Raw genomic sequence first — 22,037 nt, 5'->3', positions numbered from 1 at the left:
CCTCACTTTTTTCATGTAACATCCGTTAGGTGATTTTTTTTGGTATAAAATGTAGCCTATGTCACTCGGACCTTTATGACGAATCGATTGACGTCTCATTCATCAAAATCGGCTCAGTAGTTTAGGCGCTACGGTGGAACACAAAGAATATGGATACAAACATACACACAACATACATACATACATACATATAGACTGCTAAAGTCATAACCCTTCCTTTTGGCTTTGCCGCAGTCGGGTAAAAAAAAAAAAACAAAAGACTGCCTATTATTTTATTCACCTTATTTATGTTTTGCTTTAAATGTATGGTTCTCAGAAATCCTTTTTTTTCGTGGGGAGATCCTCATGGATACCACAGCACCCGGAGAGGCACGGAGGTTATGTCGGACTCTTACCAACAAAATTAAAATTAATCCATCTGTAATCTGTGGATAAGTTACTTGGCAATGTTGTTACTCGTCAAAAGTCTTTTTGACATATAACAAACAGCGTTGCTAAGTAACTTATCGACAAGTTAAAGATAGATTGAGCATTAATTTTGGCCGTTAAACACGGTGTACCTATCACGGCATCGCCTGGTGGCTGAGCTGCGGGGCCATAACTCTTCAAGTTAAAAACGTAACACCTGAGCTACGAAAACTGCAGTGTAGTTTATTTGAAAATAACACTTAAAGGCTCTCTGCCTATCATTCCCAGCGTATCACGTTCACTTTTAGGATCCGTATTTCAATTACAGTAGGAACTAGGAAAGCTCACAGCTGACGTTTCCTAATTCCTAATTCGAACCGCTAGGATATGGAACGCCTTTCCGGCGTCAGTTTTCCCTTCTTCCTATAATATGGGTACCTTCAAGTCAAGAGTGAATAGGCAACTTCTAGGCAAGCGCGCTCCATCTTAGGCTGCATCATCACTTACTAGCAGGTCTGATTGCAGCCAAGCGCTAGTCTATATAATTTAAAAAAAAAAAAAGTTTTTCTGCTACCAAACAGCGACGTTTAAGAGGGGTCTCTCCGTCACACGCTCCATACAAAAGTAGTTCGTCTCTCATTGGAATACTAACCAATCATACTCAATGGAATGTAGAAACATTCTGGGAACTAATATCTATGCCTGTGGTTTTCCAGCTTTCCGTTAAAATATTCGGTTTCAAAGTAACGCGGTCCTAAAAATTCACATTCAAATCTTTGAGCCTCTGTAATTTTAAAACTACATATTTTTAGAAAAAACTAAAACACCACAGGCACAGATATTAGTTTTTAAAATACGTCTGCAAAATTTCATGGACTTTGGTTGCTTAATATTCAAATGAAATTGGGGTTACGATTGTATGGAGCAAGTGACGGAGAGAGCCCTGTTAATATTTTCACCCCGCGGCACGTAGCCTTGACGCGAGAAACGGGGTAGTGTTTATCAAACGTCAATCTGTTTTCCATTTTATTTAACGAATAGAAGACCATTTATCGTTGTTTTATCTAGAAAACAAACGTATTTGTAGATGGAAATAACGATAGAGTAATAAAAGTATGGCCCATAAGATAACAGATATGCTACGGGGGATTATACTCGTATTACATACAATATTTCGACTTTTTCAGAAAGAAAGTATTTAGACTCAGGGCAAATTATACAAAGATTTTTTATTTCTATTCTATTTTCTCTCGTTCTTTTTTCTTAGCTCCCACTATTCTGCTTATTTTAAGCTCTATTGCCTGTCAAAGATTTCTTGTAGCAAATAGCAAAAAGGCCGGCCTTGCATGTTTTGTCTCTATATTATTATATTCCACATTTTCCTAATTTCCTTTAGATGTGCTTAACATTTGTTCTTATAATTTTTATGATAGTGTTTCACACCTACACTAAATGAATAATTTTCTTAGCATAAAGTTTTTCTTCTTCTTTTAAGTACCTACCCTAAAAAGGCTTACATTAATAGCATCTAGAACTAGAATTTGGGGTGACAAGCTTCCACACTAATATTATAAAGTTAGTAACACACTAATATTATTGTAATAGTTTGGATGTAGGGAGGAATCTCCTTAACAAACAATCCAATCCTGTGAAAATTCTTTCACAGGTATATAGCAACATTATCTCCAAGTGCTATAGGCTATAAATTATACCATGCGGATGAGGTCACAGGGATTAATATGCTCTAAATAAGTTCTTACAGCTTAAGAAAGCAAGCAGACCTCTAGATTTCATTTGCCGATGTCTCCGCCCTGACAGAACGATTCCAGATACCATAGCAGACAGAATTAAATAGGTATCAGCAGTTTTTATCCAGCTGTTCTGTAGATATAAAAAAGACCTTGTTACGTTGAATTTTCATTACAAATTGCGATTTCGTATGCCCGACTTTTCGATGTCGTGAATCGTGATTACAAGAATGAGTGACGTTTTTTGAATTCTGCTAGCCGAGACTTCTTGTCGCGATGAGTTTTGGCTACGTGACTTTGGCGAAGAGAATTTTACCCAGTTGGTAACTTTGACTTGAACGCGACGGTACTTCCAGCCTACGTTTTTTTAAAATAATAAAATAGCAAGCAAACGAGCAGGCGGGTTGGTTGCCTAGGCAAAATAAAATAGAATGTAAATTTTTTTTTAACGCGCTGTGTAGTGTAGACCTCAGATTGATATGTTAGATCTCAGAGTTTTGGTAATTGGCAACCTGCAATTATTGTTTATGAGTTATGACAATTTTCATTTAATGTCTAGAAACTATGCAGACATACAAAAGCGCTGCATAAAAACCTAGGTAGATACATAATATACCTACTTCTGCGCTTAGTTTGATTAAAAAAAATTTTTGGTAGAACACCAAAATTACACATGCGAATTTCACGCAGTCAGAACCGCGGTTAAAAGCTAGTATAAAGATAAAATGTATGTTATTAGTATTACTAAATGATGCCTGCAACTTCGTCCGCGTGGATTAAACATTTAAAAATCCTGTGGGAAATGGATTCCGGGACAAAAAGTAGCGCGTCGCGAGACGCAACCTATCTCTGTATCAAATTTCGTCAAAATCGGTAAAACGGATGGGCTATGAAAAGGTAATAGACAGACAGACATACTTTCGCATTTATAATATTAGTATGGATTATGTGGAAAATAATAAGACATTTACTTTCAAAATAATGCAGAAACATTATAAAATGCCGGTGTACAAGTTTTTCAAATAAAAAGCAACCTAAAGCGTACTGTGATGTAAACTCTAGATAAGTAATTTCAAGTTCCTATATTGTTTTGTGCACGGTCGACCACGTGCGTTCCATAAGTAGGCGCCCGTGAGAGTAATGTAGGTATGTGAATGTGTATGTATGTATACCTAATTGTACCGAAACGGATCGTGACGTAACTGATTCGCCGGCGAATTCCGATCTGTGACTAAAATCTAAATGACGGTTTGTTTTACAGTTAAGCTGTGGAAACTGTTTCTGATACAGAAGCCAGGGTAATTTCACTCAGGAGCTAACTTTAAAATGAATAAAATTGGCCAAGTGCGAGTCGAACTCGCGCACCGAGGGTTCCGTACCACCGTAAAAGAAATTAGCACTAGTTTTTTTTTTCATGACGACCATATTTTTTTTAACTTTATCATTTGTTGTTAAAACGGCAACAGAAATACAGATTCTGTAAAAATTTCAACTCTGCCTATTATAGTTTTCGAGGTACAGCCCGTTGACAGGCAGACCAACAGACGCACGGACGGAACAACGGAAAGCGGAGTCTTTTCGGGTAAGGAACCCTAACAACACGATTTTAAAACAAGAGTAACCAGATGACATTAACGGGCGCTGGGAAACGATCGCCACATTCACGAGCGAGAGCAAGCGTTGAGTCATTAATCCCGTCTCAAAATTAATTTGCATATCCGTTTGCTACGAACATCTCAGCTTAGTAACAACTAAGGCTGGATCCACATTAGTACCATTTAAACGCGGCTGCAAGACCCGTAAGAAGTATAAAGAAAGGCGTCAGAGCAGCCGAATTGTAAATGCGAATGACTTCAGTAGCATAGTGCGTGTCGAATAGGTGTATTACACTGAGTAAGAGGACCAGCGCCGACCTCTAGTGACCTCTTCAGCATTTTTTCGATCTGCCCGATAAAACAGAGACTGTGACACGCATTTTCAATATTCAAAATTGCGTTGCGTCCGCCTTTTGCAGCTGGTCTTTTCTGTCTTTAATGATTCTGTCATTCCATCATCGACCCGACTTTTTCTTAGAATGCAAAGGGTCATAGTTTAACCACGCTGCTGGCCAAGTGCGGATTGGTAGAGACACACCTTTGAGAGCACTATGAATAACATGCAGGTTTCCTTACGATGTTTTCCTTCACCGTTAAAGCAAGTGATATTTTTTAACTGCTTAAAACAACTTAAAGTTAGAGGTAGACCAAACCCCGGACCTCCCTGTTACAAATAGGCCGATTATTATAGGATTATTAGACGCTTTTTTACGTTAAGTAGTCTTCACTAAAGCCTCATTCGCACGAGAGCTTTTTAACGTCCGTTAAAAAAGCGTTCAGACAGAACAAATGCATTTCCAAGTATCTGTTCACGCGTCAATGCTTTTTTAAGGCGCACTTTGTATTTTTGGCTCAACGCTGGGGTTATCGCAACGCTTTTTTAAAGCTCGTGCGAATATGGGCTAAAGATCCGATATACTTCAGGCCTTCAAAGTAGAAAACGATACTGCAAAATAATACAAACGTGAACCCAGCCTACTACGGCCCATCGAGCGGATGTCATTACATTTATCGTTGAAATAATCAACGAAAATTATTAATAAACCGAAATCAGGAACGTCGATGTTTCGGAAATCGATTTTAAACATGACCTAATATCAACTTCATCTTAAAATATTTACTTCAGAACGACATCACAGATTTCAATAAAAATAATTTCAACAGCATTTTGCTCAATGCTTAAAAAAAGATTCTAGATTTTGTGTCTTCTTAGATATGCAATCATTATCTTTGAAGCATCTTGATATCACTACCAATACGAGTTAATAACTTACGTAATAGTATACTAAAGACCGAGTAATACACGCTTATAATCATAAAGTCTGGTTCGATTTTTTTTATACAGGTTTCGGATGCTACTATTCCTTTAATACTATTTAGGCACAGCTACGATTTAATAGCATACTTGTATATTCTCGGAGTCTGATCGAAAAAGTCGCCCGAAACAGCAGGAAATGTTTAACCGAAGTAAAAACGAGCATTTTAACTAATGAACTATTTTATAATCAAAACAAACTATATTCTATCCTACAAAATCTTCGTCTATATATTGTGTAGTTAAAAATTATAGGTTTATTCCATTGCATTCACAAACAGAAACAATACTGAATGCAAGGTGAGCTGTTATCAAATTACATCATTCGAAGAAATGCAGGCGTTATTTAGCTTGCGATTTACATAAATATTATTTTGCTTCATGCTCATGATAAATTGTTTTATAGCTGCGCTACCAGTAAAGCCTGGGTCACATCATACTCAGGCAGGGAGTCCATTTCCAAAACCACTTCTAGAAGTTGTAAATCTCGTTGCTTTAGTTTTAAGTTTACGTAATTAATTATTATTATCACTACTATATCATCTTACAAATCTAACAATTCTAACCATCAAAAAGAATCAGTTTAATAAAATAGGGTAAAAAACTAAGGCTTTAGCGTTGAAAATATCATTATAACTGTACAAAAAAACAGAACCTGTTTCATGACAATATAAAAAGAATAAGGTTTAAAAAAATGGCTAATACAAAGTCTCCCATGCCTGCGAAACATACATTTTAAAAAAACCACCAAAAAGAGTACAATGTTAACTATATTTTAAATAAATGTTTTGACTTTGACTTTGAAGGGACTGTTTAAAGGAGTTCACGCCGCGAAGTCGAGCATAGAAGCCGCTCACCTTACGTTGCACTCCGAAGAATATTGCTCCACAGTTTATTGTTGTACAGGAAATAACAGTATTATTCAAACATTTTGAAACGACTGTACCTATCAAGGAGGGAAAAGAAAAACAAAGGGAGAAAGAGCAAAGTTTGCGAAAGTAAAAGTTAGCCATTAGGATGGTCATAAGCATAGACGGTTTATTGAAATAGTTATCGTCGGGGAGGTGATTTTTAAAAATTGCCTACATTTGGCAGCAGTTTAATGATGGCGATAACAGTAAAGTTCATACTCATAGCCAGAGCTTCGGTCGAGTTTCGAGGATTACCCCTACTATCCATACGGGAGGGTGCAATTTCGTTAACGTTACAGATTTCCATATAAAATAACACGCCGCGAGTCGTTATCGGCTTGAATAACGTGCATTATGTTTAAGGATCAAAATTTAGTGTTTACTATTATGTTAAATCGGATGTAAAAGTTTTATAGGTGGTTTGGAACTCGCTCAAAGATTTTATAATACTCCAGATAAGCCATTCATATTTTAAAAAGTGAAAATAAATTTTTATTATTGTGTGTGACATCAGACATGCATGCCCGTCGCGGTACATAGTACATAAATACTAGTGCGGTATCTACCTTTGGGTGAAACGATACAGCTACGAGCATGCTTTAAAACCTAGCGGTCTGTTATTCGTCTATTAGAGACGTTGAACTTGCTTTTATTGAAATAACGCATGGAGTACAACGGATAGACTCCCACGCAGAAATACAAAGAGGCGAATTTTCGCCAAATTGCCTCAGACTGCTACAGCTTGAATTCCCGTTCTTCTGGCATGCTTTATTCCTGAAATCTATATCTCACGTTTATTGCAGACTATATTATAATAGTGTTCGATGTGAACCTCTTAGCAAAGCATAATTTAGGTGCTTGCTAATAAAAAATTACACATCCATAATGACATCCATACTATAAATCTGTCTGCTAGCCTTTCACGCCCCATCCATTAAACTGATTTTGACTAAATTCGGTACAGAGATACTTGCATCCCGAGGATGGACATAGGCTACTTTTATCCCGGAAAATCAAAGAGCTCTCAAGGGATTCTTAAAAAACCTTTTACGTGGATGAAGTCACGGGTATCATCTATTTGATAAAGAGACAGCTTATACATCTTGGAGACGAAGTTGGGCTACTATTATCCTCGGAAACTCAAAGAGTTCCCACGGCATTTTTAAAAACCTAAATCCACGCGTAGTTTGTTATGTCTCTTACGTCCATATTATGGCAAGTTTGTAGTAGCCATGTACAACCAAGCAACGCGGAGTCTAACATTATTGGACATGTTGTAATACCAATATGTAATACAAAAGCAAAAGGACAAGTCTGGTTTAGTTACATCTACCCCCATACAAAAAAAAGGGGAATAAAATATAAACAACTGTACACAGCAAATGGTTGATTCAATTCCTAAATTCTCGGAAAGTGGCAGTATTATTGGCTCCTTTACAGAGTAAGCGGTCGTTCACTCGGCTTTAGAGAAACTGTCGCGGAGGCGACGGGTCTCGTCCGACTCGACTTAGTGAACTCGGCGAAAATTTTCGCAAGCGAACGTTGATATAGGTAGGTACGAAACTAAAGATATACTCACGCAAATTGAATTGAAAATTGCAGAAGACAAAAAAGAAGAGAAATTCTACTGCACACAAAAAAAATCTTTTCGGCAAAAAGTTTCGCTAACACACAACAAAATCAAAGAAAAGCACTTACAATTTGAATAGAGATAGAAAAAGAATAAAGCTTGACTGCATACAAAAGTAAGGTAATACAGACAGGAATTAACGAGAAAAAGCAGGCAAAATCTGTTTGATTGCTGGGGCACTTCAAAATCATTTTCAAACACTTTCAAAAATAATAATATAATTAATATTCTTCAATAATAAAATAATTAATTCATTCAAAAATATAATTCGAAGCAATTTTGTACCACAAATTTTAACTATCCATTTTACAAATTAACTTACACATTGCATTTAAATCTCGTTTCATCATCATCATCAGTGATGCCTCATTCCAGCCGATTCCATCCACTTCTTGGCGCTACGCTAGCATGTTTCCAGTAACCAGTCTACTTAAGTCTTATCATTCCAAATCGATTTGATAGATTACAAGTATTTTTCTGCTTTCAGTCAGTTAGGTATAGCTTTCCCGTCTTGATCAACCTCGAATACTTTGCGCACGTATGACCTAACTGTCAATAGATTTCTGAATGACAAAATTAAGCCTGTCAAAACCATAAAGATATGGAATTATTATTGTATTTTTCTAATTCATCATTTTCAGGAGTTACATCTCTAGATAAGAAGGAACTGCGTATCCTTGATTTTACTAATGTCGCCGATACAAAGGACTCGGAAAATATCGCTTCGATAAACATCCAAACAATAATACGATTCCATGTAGACGTCGGAGTATCCTAAGGTTCGACCTTTGTGAATTGGACTTGGTAACTATATAAAGGAATACTATGTAAAAATCAGTTCACTATAAGTGTGTCTTACTCAATAGTTTTTACAGAATATTATTACGTCTTTAGTAATGATTTAATAGGAAGATACAAAATAGAGCCTCATCTTTTATTGTAGCAACAAAAGGACAACATTTTCAAAATGCTTAAAAATTAAATATCAGCCATACTTGGCTCATGGTCTTTTATTATGGGCGCAAAAATATAATTTCATAAACTTTTCATCATTAAATAGGACTTCTCACAACACATATAAGTTTTATACGGGCTGCCAAAATAAGTAGATATTCAATCACAAGTGACTACCAAGTCACAGTTCACGATAGTTAGGGAACTTCTAACAAAACGTCGAGGCTTCGACGTCACTGGCAGGCGTCAAATGTTAGTACATTTGACGCAGGTAACCATAAAATAGCTTTATTTTTCTTTGCTTTTACGTCACCATAGTTTTTGTACTAGTTTTAGTCACCATAGTGTTTGATATAATGTCGATTCAGGATCAAACCGAGAGTTCCCTCACCCTAGTTCACTCTGGCCAAGTGCCTGAGGCTGTACGGTGTATTATCTGTGGAGTTTGGATACTTGATACGTCTACCTACTCATTCTTCATTCTGCTGTTTCGGCAATACCGGTAGATATTTATAGGTCGATATAAAGCCTAAAATCTATAAGTGAATTGATTTGATATCAGAACAAATGAGTTTCAACAAAACTCAGTAAGATCGGGTGTTTTGTCAAGACAAGTCGCAATTTATCGCGGCTGATAAAAAGATTACTCGCCTTATCAACATGAAATGGCCAACTTTACACGACGCTTGTACAAGGCTTGTAGGAGTATGTCAATTGTCAATTTATCAAATTGATAGATGGAGCTGAAATATGAGAAATACTCAAGCTATTCTTAAAATTAAAGCGCGCCCTTTAATAGACTAAAAATTTGAGAAGCACCAGTTTAAAGTGTGATGAAGATGACAGACTAAAGATTGTTCGAGATACTCGAAACTTATCATGTCTGTGACGAAAAGTGAAAAGTCAATCACTACTTTCCAACCACATAGCCAAGAAATCAGTTAAATAAAATTACCGAGCAAATGAGTAGGCGACCGGGTCACCTAATGTAAAGTAGCTACCGCCGCCCATGAACATTTACAGCACTGGAGGAACCACTAATGCGTTGCCAGTCTTTCAGGAATTTGTTGATCGGCCCCTTGAATAACTCCATGTTGTAATCTAATGGGAACACCGCCGAAAGGAGTTGGTTTCACAATTTGCATGTGCGTGGACAAAAATATCTGGCACAACGAGCGGTCGAAGTGCACCCGGCACCCAGGTGATGAGGGTGAAATTGCTTACGATAGACCGGGCGCGATTGTAGAAAGAGGAGAGTGGAATGATCAATTACTTCTTTGGTTTTAGGAGATTTGACTCGTTAACAAGACGTTACCTGGTGCGGAGGTTGCGCGCCGGGCGGCAAGTGCGGCGGGTGCTGCGAGTCCTGTGTGGGCGAGATGCCGCCGGGCGCGCTCTGCGCCGAGCCGGGGCTGGGCGCGCCCGGCGGGTGCGTCGGCGGCTGGGGCGATCCGCCGCGCTCGTAGCCCTGGAAGAGAACGTCACTTTGTTATTCCTTTAACTTATAACTCTCAGGCGGATATCTGATTCCTATAGTTGGAGGAACGTGTGACATTGTTGTGACAACACATATCAATCCATTGCTATTGTTATGCAACGTCGACCCAATTGGATCGGATTGGATTGGATGAGCGACATACTTTGGAAGTCCGAATTTGGCCTTTTCGTCTCCTCCGTGCCTCGGTTATTTTTACTGACATCTGATAATAACTCAAAATAATAATCGTCGAAACCTCTTACTCTTAGTGGAATTGTACCTATGCAGAAAGATCTGGGTACCCACACCATTATTGTCCAAAGAAAACTCCTACCATTAGGTAATTAATGGAAAGGGGTCACGAGTTACAACCCTCAACAGTTAGGAATACGAGCGACGCAAAGAAGGACGTGTGCTACTTAGAGTCTGAAAGGCTCAAAAGCCGGGATAAATTTTCTAGACAGCGATCAAGTCTGGACTATCATTTTTATTCTATTCAGCTACAAGTTAGCCCATGACTGCAATCTCACCTGGTGGTAAGTGAAGATGCAGTCTAAGATGGAAGCGGGCTAACCTGGAAGGGGTAAGGCAGTTTTCATTAAACCCATACTCCTTTGGTTTCTGCACGGCATGATACCGGAACCACCAGACCAGACCAGAAATTTCGAAATTATAAAATTACAAACCTCTGCCGGGAATTCAACCCGGGACCTCCCATCAATAAGACCAGAGTGCTTACCACTGCGCCAGGGAGGCCGTTAAATATGGTAGAAGGACAATAGACAACGGTACAAGAGTGGAAAAAGAGAAAGATTTATTGATTTACCAACGTAAATTTCTCGCAAAAGCAACAATTTGTAAAGCGTAAACTCTGGAAAGGCCCAATAAACCTTGACCGCGAACACATAAACGTTACAGTGTTTATTTCCGAACGGTGTCACGCAGCATCTCCGCTCGAAACGTGGGATGTAAACAGCTTGATTGATATACTACGCACGGATTTGATAAATATACATACGTACATTTAAAACGTCAGACGCGAACCAAGTGTATTTTTGCCGTAAAATTTATTTCTGGCCAACCTTTTAAGTTCATTTATTTTGATCTTTCGCGATCTTCACAGCACTGGTATGCTCTGTGGTCTTATAAGTGGAAGGTCTAAGGTTTGCTTTCCGGCTGGGTCTATTTAAGAAATTTCAATTTTAGGATACGCGCAGGGTGCCACAGATCCTATTACTAAACCTCCGCCGTCCGCTTGACAGCGGGCTGTATCTAGTGAACCGTAATAGGTAGAGTTTAAATTTTCACAGCATGTGTAAAAATAAAAAACCAAAATGGCCGTCATGAAAATAAAAATAAAAATAAAGTGTTATTTCTTATACGATTGTACGGAATCCTTTGTGTGTGAATCCGACTCACACTTGACCGACTTTTAAATTAGCTCGGATCTGGTTGGCCATCCGAAGATGCTATTCATTCAAACTATCTAGCTATAAACTATTAGGAACATGAAAACTGTACAAAAAAAAAGTTTAAATTTTCACAGCATGTGTAAAAATAAAAAACCAAAATGGCCGTCATGAAAATTAAAATTAAAATAAAGTGTTATTTCTTATACGATTGTACGGAATCCTTTGTGTGTGAATCCGACTCACACTTGACCGATTTTTAAATTAGCTCGGATCTGGTTGGCCATCCGAAGATGCTATTCATTCAAACTATCTAGCTATAAACTATTAGGAACATGAAAACTGTACAAAAAATAGTTCTTTAGACACCTCAACGCATCAAGGACTTATAGTATTTTATAATTTTCCATTTCCTCAGATAAACTCATATCAGTCAGTAATGGAACAGCAATTACACGTAGTAAGTTTAACTGTATAGATTAGCTTTATCGTTCAAGGCCTTAACCTTGCATCCATTATACAGCGTCATTTACTTGTGAATAAGGCAATACAACATCTACTTTTTTTGTAAAGAATATAAGCCATGCTAATCATAATTAATATTTTCCTTTCCCTTTCAACTAAGCATCAAGCTTGTTATAAAAGTATTAGAGGTACAACATAGTGCGACGGTTGGGGTTTGACCGGTCGACATTTCTGATTTCAGTCTGCTCCTTTAACCGTTGAGCTATTGGGACTTCAATCTATGCATGACGTGACCCATATTTCTGCCCACATCAAGCTGCCATCTTCTTCAATCAAAAGATAGGGTGGAAAAAAGAACGACCAGAGCATATAGTGCCATGTTAAGGAGGTACACTATTTTGTTCGATTTTTGACGATCGAGACTAGTGATCAAACAAAATCTAGAAAACATAATAACGAAAGCCGATCGTGGAACGTTTTTGTCGATCGATAAATCAACTAGAGATATAATTTTACCTTGATACTTTTTGATCGTCAACATGCGATAAAATCGAGCTAATCTTTAAGAATTAAGAAGCTGTCAGGTCTTATTTGATCGTCAAAACACAGCATGCCAAGCGACAATAACGATAGGTGCAAGTTCGAGTAAATCTGTAGGCACCGTAACTAACCTAACCTAATAAGACGATCATATAAAACGCAATGACCCAAATCAGATACGAAACATAGGCATTTAATTCGAGCGATTATCTCTTGCGGGGAGAAACAATCGGGCACGTGGCGTGAGGCCTTGACCGTGCATCCGTAATGCGGATCACTTGCGAATAAGTGCATTACAACATCTATGCATCTTGCAAATCTGTAGGCACCACAACTAACTTAACCTGATAAATCATAATGACCCACATCAGAAACGGGCACGTGGCGTGAGGCCTTGCCCGTGCATCCATTATGCGGAATCGTTAACTTGTGAATAAGTGCTTTACATCTATGCATCTAGCAAATCTGTAGGCACCATAACTAACCTAACCTAATAAAACGTAATGACTCACATCAAAAACGAATCATAGGCATTTAATTCGAGCGATTATCTCGAAACACACGCGGGGAGAAATAATCGGGCACGTGGCGTGAGACCTTGACCGTGCATCAATTATGCAGAGTCGTTTACTTGCGAATAAGTGCATTACGACATCTATGCATCTTGCAAATCTGTAGGGACCTTAACTAACCTCAGCTAATAAAACGCTACGACCCACATCAGATACGAAACATAGGCATATAATTCGAGCGATTATCTCTCATAGAGAGAAACAATCGGGCACGTGGCGTGAGGCCTTGACCGTGCATCCATTATGCGGATTCGTTTGCTTGCGAATAAGTGCATTACAACATCTATGCATCTTGCAAATCTGTAGGGACCTAAACTAACCTAAGCTAATAAAACGCTACGACCCACATCAGATACGAAACATAGGCATATAATTCGAGCGATTATCTCTCATAGAGAGAAACAATCGGGCACGTGGCGTGAGGCCTTGACCGTGCATCCATTATGCGGAGTCGTTTACTTGCGAATAAGTGCATTACAACATCTATGCATCTAGCGTTACATAAATAGCGACGCCCGCGAGCCCCATTGACTACGAAACGATTGCGGGTGCATTGTTTTGCATCTCGCGAACGCTGCCGGCGAGCCGAGATACTTCACCTAACAAACACTATACCATAGCCAATAGGTAGGTTCTTTTATCTACGATCGCTAACTTTTTCATTTACTTTTATTATTCTGATACAATTTTCCCCTCTACTCATCAACGAATCTTTTCTGATGGTAAGTGATGATGCAGTCTATAGAAGCCGGCTAACTTGGAAGAGGTATGGCAGTTTCCTTAAACCAATACCACTGATCGGTTTCTACCCGCGTACCGGAACGTTAAATCGCTTGGCGGCACGGCATTGCCGGTAGGGTGGTAACTAGCCACGGCTGAAGCCTCCCACCAGACCAGACCAAAGACAATTTAGAAAAGACAAATTAACTAACTGCCCCTGCTAGAAATCGAACCCAGAATTACTGAATTGCATTTGTTGCTGAGTCAAATATTTTTATCTTTATCTTCAATCTCCCACTTCTAAGACCACAGGCAGCGCTTACCACTAAGCCAGGCAGGTCATCAAACTTGCAAGTTTAAAAAAGTTTGAATAGTGTTCATGTTGGCAAGAATAAGTTAATGAAGCGATGTTACACGTACGCACGTAAACTTGTGATGATGTTGATGATGTAGGTATGTTTACGATGACATGCAGAAATTGTAGCCGGAAATAAACTCTGCGATATGTTAAGTGTATCGTAGCAGATTGGTGCAATTAGTGTAGTACACAGTCTGTCTTAGTAATGATATCCTTTCCACAATGTTTTCTGCGGAACAAGCGGACGGACAGCTGAATTATCATCAATCTGCTAAGAAACACTTCAAAGGCAAGATGTGTATCGGCTTTAAGGCAAGGATTCAACGGGAAGAACCCTATAGGTTTCTCGACAAACACAACAGACAAGCAGATAGACAACGAAGTGATCCTATAAGGGTCCCTTTTTCCTTTTGAGGGACGGAACCGGAAACGGTACTATTTCGTATATGTACCTATTTCACCTATTTCATTTTTACATACTTTGTAATGTTATTTGTCAATTTTGTAGCATCACTACACGAGCGAGAACATCTGTTAGTGTGATTTTAATTACATAGCGTGAAGACGGGTATTGAAGTCGGTTGACGGTTCATTCATTACAAATTTATAACAGTGGCAGGCGTCCTCGACATAGTTCGCGGCAGACTCATTGCATTAATCGCACTGCTTTCACTCGTTTACTTTCTGCGTCACGTTTCAAGGATGTAAACACTAGCTAGCTAGATTCATTCGCGGTTTTGTACGATAAGAGATCGTTCACATCGGCTTATGAAACAAATTATTGAATATAGATTTTTGAGCGTGCAGTCATTGTTAATGATTAATTTTTTGTAGAATTACTCGATAAGAATCGCTGTAGTCACATTTAAGCCATTGAATTATTCAAGCACTAGAAGATACTCGCGACTTCGTCTGCGTGGATTTTGATTTGTATAGATCCCGTGGGAACTGTTTGATTTTCCGGGATAAAAAGTTACCTATTTCGATAACAGGGACGCAAGCTACCTCGGTACCTTTCATACAAATCAGTTAAGTGGATGGGGTCTTTAGGAATCCCACGGGAACTCTTTGATTTTCCGGGATATAAGCTAGCAGGTAGCAGACAGACAGACACACTTTCGCATTTATAATATTAGTATGGATTTTATAAAATACTAGCTGATGCCCGCGACTTCGTTCGCGTGGATGAAGGTTTTTTAAAAATCCCGTGGGAACTCTTTGATTTTCCGGGATAAAAAATAGCCTATACGGATTCGGAAGAATCCCTCTAAGTAATGGTAAAAGAAATTTTGAAATCGGTCCAGCAGTTTTTGAGCCTATTCAATACAAACATACAAAAATACAAAGGTTTCCTCTTTATAATATTAAGTATAGATGAAGCATGTAGCTTCATCATCATCATCTTCTTCGACCGATAGACGTCCAATGTTGCACCGCCTGAATCCAGCAGCCCCCTGCGACTCATTTGATGTCGTCTGTACACTTAGTAGGACATAATTTTTGTTAAATTGGTAAAAATAAAGCCGTGGTATCATGACCATTACTTAAAAGTAGGAACATAGATTTCAACTAGTTCAAAAAGGATATTTGGGAGATATGATAGTCAAATCAATCGGATTATAAAATTCAAGAACTTTAAAAGCTCATAAACATTTCAATGAGACCCAAGTAAAATGTTACCCAAGGCAAGTAGGTAAAATCTTTTGTTTTAAGAAGAATCTTTTACAAAAGCTATAACAATTTACAACATATAAATGAAAATAACTTTTTCCTAATATATAAAGCATGAACACACAAGGTAACAAGTGTAAATTAAAAATTTTCAACACCCCCGACAAATCATTTTCAAATAAATAATTATGTATATCTAGGCAACGTCCATCTTGACAACTTGACATTTGTCAATTGACACTTGAATATTATGAACCTAAGGGTTATGTAACCTTCTTTTCTACAAGAAAACTAGAAAAGAGCTGATAACTTTTAAACGGCTGAACCGATTTTCTTGGATTATAGCTAAGAACACTCTCGATCAAACCACCTTTCAAACAAAAAAAAGTAAATTAAAATCGGTTCATTCGTTTAGGCGCTACGATGCCACAGACAGATACACAGATACACAGATACACAGACACACAGATACACACGTCAAACTTATAACACCCCTCTTTTTGGGTCGGGGGTTAAAAATAAACAAAAAAACGAGAATAAAGCTATTGCACGAACTAGACGTGTAGGTAATTAATATCACGGTTAGGTACATAACTACATACCTACTCACAGATAACGTCAGCCCGATATCAAACGAGCCAATGTCAAGGACGAGATGAGTCATTCACTTTTTATGTTTCCCTTATACCGTACCAACTACAATAATAATATAATTGATATTGAAACGTTACAAGTTCAAGACCTTTTGTTACGTCACGATGAATACTAATAATAGCTCAACCATTATTGAGTAATAACTAGGGTTGGCAGGTAATATTTTCGTTAATATATTATTGTGAGTTCTCGACCCGAAGAATCACAATATTAATGACAGTAGGGAGTCTTTTGTTCAATCGAAGGAGATTATTGATAAGAACAATAAGAAATAACAATGTTACACATGATGAATATTCGTATTCTTCGCAATTGAATAACATCATGATCAAACCATGGCCGGCCCACTATTGAGCACGGGTTTTTTCTCAGAGTGAGAAGGGTTTAGGCTACAATCTGCCACGCTGATCCAATGCGGATTGGCAGATTTCACACCTTTGAGTATATGGAAAACTCTCAGGCATGCAGGTTTCTTCACGATGTTTTCCTTCACCGTTAAAGCAAGTGATATTTAATCGCTTAAAACGCACATAACTGAAAAGTTATGTGCGTTTATTGTGCGTAAGAGGTGCCTGCCCGGGATCGAACCCCCGACTTCCGATTAGGAGCCGGACGTCCTAACCACTAAGCTAACACAGGTTCTTCATATAACATGAGTAGACATAATTTTCGTATAACGTACATAAAACATTTTAATTTTCAGCCTGGTCTTACTTTGACTTTTATTTTAGAGGTGTTTCAGAGGCATAAGTCCGTTTTGCTCAGAAAGTTAAAGTACGCTCCATATATTTATTGATCTCAGCTTTACTAGCTTAGACACTAGACACATCGCACCCTATGTTAAAAAATTACAACCTAATATTTTAAAAAAAATCATAACTAATGTAATAAGGGAATTAAATTCCGTTAACCATAAATATATTTACTGACGATTTATTTATAGAAATACTACGGATTACAGTGTGCTATGGAGGACACGGTAAGTATTTTGTTACTAGGGGAAAATCTACTGCTAGTCATACGAATCAATCCAAGCTTACTACAAATTATAGAAATGCTCCTTCATTGCTCGATACCAAATATCGGGCCTTAATCAGATTAGTACGGATCAAGCGGTAGTCAATACACTCAAAACGACGCCCGTGAGGGTCTCCAAATCGTAAGAGGACACATAGAGACTCATTTGTCAGCTTAGCAAAATCTATACAGGATTTGTTGGCCAAGAGGTGATTATGCGATTTTTACGTATCTTTTAGAAAGTACTTGAATAGTTTATAAAAACGCTTTGCCGACCTGACAGCAAGAAGGCCAAGAAATCTTTCACACGGTAGTCTTATTCGTATCTAATTCGTGAAATTGTACTTTCGCGGTGGTCATTTCGGGTTTGCCGCATAGCAGTATTGTAGAAAATTTCCGCATAAAAACATTATGTTTCAAAGATCAATCAATATCTCCAAAATATCACAATGTAAATTGCTGAATGTCGCTCGCGTGAATTTAGGTTATAAAAACTATTTTGCGAAATAAAGTAGCCTCTGTCACTCTTCAGGCCTTTATCTATATCCATGCAAAAAATCACATTGATCCATGCTCCGTTGCGGCGTGATTGAAGGAAACCCAATAAACTAACAAACACACTTTCGCATTTTTAATATGGGTAAAGATTCATATCACGACTTATATTTAAAATGCGAAAGCGTAGGTATCTGTGTGTTGAGTTTTCCCACCCCATACCATCCGTTATTTGTACTATTAGTTTACATACCGGGGACGGACCCAGGCTACTTTTTATCCTGAAAAATCAAGTTTCAAGGGATTTTTAAAAACCTAAGTCCCCGCGGACGAAATCATGAGTATCATTGATATATGACGATAAATGAGAGTACATTTAGTCATACTAAATGATATCGTATGATGTCGTATCCGTCAACTACAAATCTTGTGAGTTTGAAAATGTGTAGCATAACCAAACCAAGACCTATACGGAAAGACATTATTTTATTTTTTTATACAAATAGATACAACTCATATATTCTGTGGCAACTTCCAGCTGTTAGACAGTTTCTATCATTTGAATGTTACCTAATCAATATCACATCAATACAGATAAAAAGGATTCTCTTTTTTACAATAAAAACAAAAATGTATTTGGATTACGATAAATCACCGATCCGTTAATGTCGTTACAAAACGCTGAAATACTGTTCAAGTAATAAGATTAGTAACTAGAGTAGGACGGAGCGCTATAGACTCGAAATGACGGCCACCCGACCAGTCTCCACTGCGTAATTGGATACTCAGGGCACCAGTCGTCAGTAATTTCGACAACTCTTCAGAACATTTTGATCCAAAGGTATTGAAAGTAAATAATATTTCGAACAGAATTGACAAGAAAACCAAGTTCGGGTTCGGGATGATTAGTCATTTGCACTCAGCTCAATTTTCACGGACCAATAAGCCTATCGGATATTAGTTGGTTCCTCTTTTAATATCTGTTCACAATAATAATCATTATTTTTAGGGTTCCGTACCTCAAAAGGAAAAACAGAACCCTTGGTGCGCAAGTCTGACTCACACTTAGCCGGTTTTTTCATACAGGTATTAAAATCCAGTAATCATCTATCATACTTAGTATGTTATAAAAATATGTAATGTTTCTTTTTTTACGGCCCAACCACCTTGACGAAAAGCACAGAGCTTTACTTGCATCTTCTATGATCTACTATACACTAAGGCACATTTTGTCGTGAATTCAAAGAATAATCCCACAGAAACCCCCTAATCTACGTGGACGAAGTCGCGGCCATTACCTAATTTTATGTGTGTGACTGTTTGTTACCTTTCCAAAGCTCATCCACTAAACCGATTTGAGCGAAATTTGATACAGAGATAGCTTGCATCCCGAAGACGCAAATAAGCTACTTTTAATCACGGAAACTTCAAGAGTTCCCACGGGATTTTTAAACCTCTCAATCTACGCGGACGAAGTCGCGGACAAAATGTGGTATAAAAAAAGAAAGGCAGAAAAGAATATAAAACAATGACTCTGATTACACAATAAGTACCTACCAATTGTAATGTAAATAAGCCAGCGAGCAGACAATACCTATAACGGGTAGATATAGCGTATCGTAATCTTCAGATTGAACCTTTACGAGTGTTATTTAACAACCGTGTCACCAGGACGACTTGGGGGGAGGGGGCGGGCAGGGTGGCAGGCTGTGACCAAAACAAAACAAAGAATCCCAAGAACTTTCACTGAATAATAATTCGGGGGTAAAAGTTTGCCGCTTTTAGGTAGCAGGAAATCGGGACTAACGCCTGGCTGTAGAGTTTGGCTGTTTCAGTCGAACCATCCGCGCCGGTCGCCAACCAATCCATCAAAGGAGGGTGACTGGATCGGGTGTGGGTAACCTCCCCCGTACCCACATAAATATTGCGGGTAGGTGAGTACAAACCCTTTGACCGAGTTCTGTTTACTTTCATTTTCACTCAGCTGACGGGGCCGCCACCCTGCCTATTCACCGACACTATTATTATGATAATTAGAAGGTTATTAACTTTACGTCTCACTAATTGGTGCGAACAAAATGTGTGATACTACGAGTGAATTCCCGCAACGAAATTAATCTATCTATCCGAGTGTCTAACGACAACATTTGCGTCATACGAAACAATATTGCTAAATTGCTATCAATTAGATGTTTAGGATGCAATAAAGATTTCTAACATCTCTCGGGAGGTATTCGGCATTCGTCATCGATGGATGTGTGTGTGAGACGATAACGAGTAGGCAGATTTTTTAGTGCGGTTTAAGGGTACAGGGTGCGAGGGGGCTGGCCCAGAGAGCACTCAAGGTTGCAACGGGTTCGGACGCGGCAGACGGGGCGCAGACGTGCATTATTAGGTGGGTGCCGGAACACCCGCGGGAGCTGTGGGCGGTGGGGTGCGCGTATCGTACGTCATCACCTGAGGCGCGTCCTTGAAACCGTCGTCGCATTCATTGCACTCGGATGCGGCCCGGATGCCGAGCCCGCGGAACCGCACTCCAAGATCCCTCGAGTGTCTTGCATAAATCTAACCCCGTCTTTGTATAAATTCACAACACGCCACCACTAACTTCCTTAAGAAAACTTTTTAAACTTTTCTGTGGTAGGGTACCACAACAAACTTTAGAGTTACAATGTTAATAAGTATACCCGGCTGATTTTGTTGCTTCTCGGACTTGGGCGCGTTTGGAACCCTCGTAGCTTAAGTTTTATGTTTACGTAATTAATTATCACCACTATTATCATTAAAATCTAACAAATCGGACAAACAAAACGTGTACACCATTAACATGATTATTTACCTAATAATTATTGATTTTGATTTTGATTTTAAGGGTTTCTTTTCAATTTATTGAAAGTATAGTAAGGATACTTTATTGGCGGCCGGAAACTTTGTCAATAGTTGCATCGCTATGATATTTTGGATTTGGTCATTATGACATCTGTCACTGGCATATTTTTTATTCAGATACAAGTTAGCCCTTTACTGCAATCTCACCTGGTGGTAAGTTATGATACAGTCTAAGATGGATGCGGGTTAACCTGGAACCAGTTTGTATTAAACCCATATTGGTTTTTACATAGCATCGCACCGGAACGCTAAATCTTGGTGGCCGGCATGGCTTTGCCGGTTGGGTGGTAACTTATAGCCACAGCCGAAGCTGCCCACAAGACCAGATTTAGAAAATTTAGAAATTATAAAATTTCAAATTTCCCCTACCGGGAATCGAACCCGGGATCCTCCACGAATAATACCACAGCGCCACTGTGCCATACTTTGCGGCAAATTTGAAAGCGCCTTAACAAAAGTCCTGGAAATTGGAATAGGCTACTTGTATCCCGGAAAATCAAAGAGTTTCCACAGGATTTTGAAAAGCTAAATCCATACGGACAAAGTCGCGGGCATCAGCTGGTTTGAATATGAATAGCTATAATTAAACTGCATTGCATAAAATACTCATCACTCTATCAGTGACGTCATATTTGATATTATAGATTTATCCACTTACAAGGGGGGAGGGGGGAGGGGGGAGGGGTGTTTTATTACACCGCGTTGACGTAGCAATTATTATTTAATCCATGGATTAGTCTCCCATTAAGGTCCAGTTGCATGACAGACGGTTAAAGTTTCGTTAACGTTACCGTTGAACATTGACCACAAAATATAACAAGCAAAGTGGGTTGCACATGTCAGTATTCAGATCTCCATGATTAATTCTGAAGGTAATTTTGGTCCATTACCTTCAACCTGACCTGCCCATTTTGATTTAGAATTTGTTTTTCTAATTTAAAGTTTTCAAAGATATACTTCTGAATCGTCAAATGAATCTATTATCTACTGGTTTGGTTCTTTGCTATTATTGAAGTTTAACGGTAGCCGTAATGTAACTTTAACCGTCTGTCTTATAACTGGACTTAAGCCAAATTGGACTCGGTCGTGTCTATATCAACATTCACAAATAACTTATTCACAAACAATATTATGAAACTGAAAGTGGTGGGGTTATGGAGTATTTATTCATACATATTGGGGAGTATCAGTAAAGGGTTAGCGGAAATA

At 38.5% G+C, this 22,037-nt stretch overlaps 1 protein-coding gene and 1 long non-coding RNA gene across 8 annotated transcripts in view; one reads left to right on the top strand and one right to left on the bottom strand.

Annotated features, from left to right (window-relative positions):
• LOC123876692 (trithorax group protein osa) overlaps positions 1-22,037 on the bottom strand; it is a 209,127-nt gene that overhangs the window by 126,072 nt on the left and 61,018 nt on the right. For all 7 annotated transcript variants that reach the window (XR_006798399.1, XM_045922991.1, XM_045922993.1 and 4 more), the window contains exon 3: positions 9,877-10,029. Coding sequence is in view for 6 of the 7 variants with exons in the window: in XM_045922991.1 (XP_045778947.1) it covers positions 9,877-10,029 (153 nt within the window). In the remaining variant the exon portion in view is untranslated. The remainder of the gene's footprint in view (positions 1-9,876; positions 10,030-22,037) is intronic.
• LOC123876711 lies at positions 406-20,504 on the top strand. Its single transcript, XR_006798402.1, has 3 exons — positions 406-465; positions 17,525-17,528; positions 20,491-20,504. It is a non-coding gene; the product is annotated as an uncharacterized LOC123876711 (long non-coding RNA).

Source organism: Maniola jurtina, chromosome 22 (assembly GCF_905333055.1).
Source record: "Maniola jurtina chromosome 22, ilManJurt1.1, whole genome shotgun sequence".
Classification (NCBI taxonomy): Eukaryota; Metazoa; Arthropoda; class Insecta; order Lepidoptera; family Nymphalidae; genus Maniola; species Maniola jurtina.
Note: the sequence above shows the minus strand (reverse complement) of the source record. Positions and strands in the feature narration are given on the sequence as shown.